Below are 3,447 nucleotides of genomic sequence, written 5' to 3'. Positions count from 1 at the left end.
TTATGTAAGCAATCTTTTGCTGAAATGGTAGCTCATTTAATCTGTCAGTGTTTTTTTATAAACAAGAACCTAGAGTATATGCCTTCTACCTTGTCACTTTTACCAGTTTACAACAGTTGAGTATAGTTTACAATCTGAGCCGTATTAGGGTAGTACAACCCACATAAATGCTCCATATCTTAAGAGGTATCAAGGTGGTAAGTGCAAAAAAATACAAGAGACGGTATCTTAGTGAAGAAACATCTATAACATGGTTCTCTAAGTATAGATATGGTTCTGCTCATACAAACCACATAAATGAGTCATATTTTTAGAGGTTATAGGGAACAAGATACAATACTTACATATATTGAATTGTATAAAGGAGTTTATTAGGTGTATATCTAGTGCTTGGAGAACCGAAACATAGTATCTAGATTGTACATGACCTTATATGTTTAATGCTCTGTTAGGACATATACAACCTAATTAAAGGAGGGATCTTTTTGGGGCTAAATGAAAAAATGAACTTTTCGCGATATGCCCATCTCTATATACATATCGAGTCTTGAGTGCATTTATTATGTAGAGATTTAGTATTATATCATGCAGTCTCTCAGTTGTCTCTTATATTTATAGAATCAATTAAATGACTCAATAAGGTTATACATGCCAATTATTCACCATCAACATCTCTCACCTATACACAGCGGCATCGAAGCTCATGTGAGAACGACCACGACTAGGGCTGAGTCTTAGACCTGCGCTTTGGCTTAGGACAAACGAGGGAATTTTTTTAATCATAGCCTGAAATTCACTCCCACGAGAAGTCGAACTCAGAATCTGAGAAGTGCTACTCAGACCACCTAGAGACCCTTTTCACAATATCAAGAGAAGACGACCGTGTCATGTAAACACGCACAGAGCCCCGCCCCAACCAACACACACACCAAAAAAAGAAGCAGCAGCCGCATCATTGTGTTGTTTCACATAGATATATCATGCATAAGATACTATCGGAGACGAAATCCCCAGATGACACTGCAAAATGATCGACCATGTCAACCTCGAACGTTCCAGGCACACGCTATCGACCAGCGGCTCTCCGGTCCCCAACAACCGCGCGACGACCTCCTCCTCTCCCCGTGCTGCCATTACATATAGCGTAGCTGGACTTTCCCTCCCTCACCAGCTGCAGCTCCGACCAAGCCTGTTTGCTGCCTTCGTCCATCAAGTATCCATGGCGCGGCTCCTCCTCCTCCTCCTCGGGGCCTCCGTGCTGCTGCTCGCGTCCGCCGTCACGGCGCAGGACTGCCTGTCCGCGACGTTCAGCGGCGGGCGGACGTTCGGCAAGTGCAACAGCCTGCCGTCGCTCAGCGCCAGCCTGCACTGGACGTACCACCCGGAGAACGGCACGGCCGACGTGGCGTTCCGCGCGCCGTCGGACCCCAGCGGCTGGGTCGCCTGGGGCATCAACCCCGACAGCGGCGGCAGCATGGAAGGGAGCAGCGTCTTCGTCGCCTCGCAGGACGGCAGCGGCGCCGTGTCCATCCTCATGACCAACCTGGAGAGCACCAGCCCCAGCCTCACCAACACCACCGCCCTCAAGTTCAAGGTGCCCGCCGGCCCCGCCGCCGAGTACTCCGACCGCGCGTACACCATCTACGCCACGGTGGAGCTTCCCCGGAACTCCACGCAGCAGTTCACGGTGTGGCAGGCCGGCCCAGCGACCAGCAACGGTGGCATCTCCCCTCACCCGACGGCGCCGGCCAACTTGGCCAGCACCCAGCGGCTGGACTTCCTCTCCGGCTCCAGCACCGCCGCGCCAAACTCCAAGCTTCACCGCCGTAACGTGAGTTCCTCGTCCTCCTCCGACGACGATCCTTTTCCCCTCCTGCTTAGCTTGTTTTTCTGTTCAATTTTCATATTCTTTAGGCTTCAAAGATTGCCTTCCTTCCTTGCCTAATTGTTCAGACGGTAGGTAAGTTTGGATAGGTGGTGTGGTGATCAAGTAGACGACGGCGACGTTGTGTGCATTAATAGTCAGCTGGGTTGGGGTGGAGGTGAGGAATTGAGGATGACTGGGATTATGATCAGGTCGAGTTACTTGATTGATCAGTTTAATTTAGATGTGACGTGACATATAGAAAAAGAATCTGCAAAAATTAAAACTCGATTTGCTTGCTTCACCAACCGGATAGATATATGACGATGGAAAAGGCTGTTCGGATTCCCAGTCCAGAAGCAACATCTTTCTGGGGGAGCTATACTGCGTTTCAGATTTCACAAAGAGCTGTACTTAATTACGCTAGCTATATTAGACATATGTTTGAATTTGTTTTTTTAGATTTTTTAGTATTTTTTCAATATCTCTAGATACAGTCTTTATATCTGAGTGACATATATGTTTTAATTTAAATTTTCCCATCATCTTTTGTAACAAACAGATCCACGGGATGCTGAACGCGATTGCGTGGGGCGTCCTGATCCCCACGGGCGCCATCATCGCGCGCTACCTGCGCGTGTTCGAGTCCGCGGACCCGGCATGGTTCTACCTCCACATCGCCTGCCAGTGCTCCGGCTACGTCCTCGGCGTGGCCGGCTGGGGCCTGGGGCTGAAGCTGGGCAGCGAGTCCGCCGGCGTCACCTACCAGCCCCACCGCAGCATCGGCATCGCCATCTTCTGCCTGGCCACCCTCCAGGTGCTGGCGCTGCTGCTCAGGCCCGACAAGAAGAACAAGTACAGGCTCTACTGGAACATCTACCACCACTCCGTCGGCTACGCCGTCATCGTCCTCAGCGCCGTCAACATCTTCAAGGGGCTCCACATCCTCGAGCCGGCCAGCGGCTACAAGACCGCCTACATTGTCATCCTGGCCACGCTCGCCGGCATCGCGCTCTGCCTCGAGGCCATCACGTGGCCCATCGCCATCCGGAAGCGCAGGCGGAACGCCGACAAGGCGTCCGGCGGCAACGGCTGGCAGCAGGGTGCGTAGTAGGGACCAGATCGCCCGGCTTGTGCTTAGTTTTGAATGCGAGAGAGGGATGTGATATCGATGTGCTCATGTCGTTGTTCAGAGGGATCGTTGCTGCCTGTGCTTTCTTTCTCTTCCTGTTATTACTACCTCTCTAGTCTGTACTTGTTTATTTATTTTATTTATGTTTCTTCTGTTTTGTTTATTTATTTTATTATTAGGGTTCCATATTGCCATTTGTACACAGTTTTTCTCTCTTCTTATTATTGACTACGATTACTCTGATTAGTGTATATATTGTTTCCATCAGATGAAGGCTTGATAATCGCTCTCAAGTCTCAAGTTAAATCGACAGATTATTGAGTCTTGTGCTTATGGTGGATGCTTTTCTGTCCCTGCGGCAAAAATGACACCCAACAGTCGCTTTCTGCCAACTTCTCCAGTCAACCTGCAGCCGTTAGACCGTGTCGTGTCCAACAGTTCATTTATATAA

The 3,447-nt window shown here is 49.6% G+C and overlaps 1 protein-coding gene across 1 annotated transcript; it reads left to right on the top strand.

Moving 5' to 3' along the window:
• The first annotated feature begins 1,188 nt into the window (after positions 1-1,188).
• On the top strand, positions 1,189-3,195 carry LOC100281813 (uncharacterized). The gene is made up of 2 exons (NM_001154733.2): positions 1,189-1,831; positions 2,427-3,195. Exons 1-2 carry the CDS (start codon positions 1,220-1,222, stop codon positions 2,973-2,975), a joined length of 1,161 nt encoding a protein of 386 aa, NP_001148205.2. The 5' UTR covers positions 1,189-1,219; the 3' UTR covers positions 2,976-3,195.
• The last annotated feature ends 252 nt before the right edge of the window (positions 3,196-3,447 follow it).

The sequence above is a fragment of the Zea mays genome, chromosome 9 (assembly GCF_902167145.1).
Source record: "Zea mays cultivar B73 chromosome 9, Zm-B73-REFERENCE-NAM-5.0, whole genome shotgun sequence".
Taxonomy (NCBI): Eukaryota; Viridiplantae; Streptophyta; class Magnoliopsida; order Poales; family Poaceae; genus Zea; species Zea mays.
Note: the sequence above shows the minus strand (reverse complement) of the source record. Positions and strands in the feature narration are given on the sequence as shown.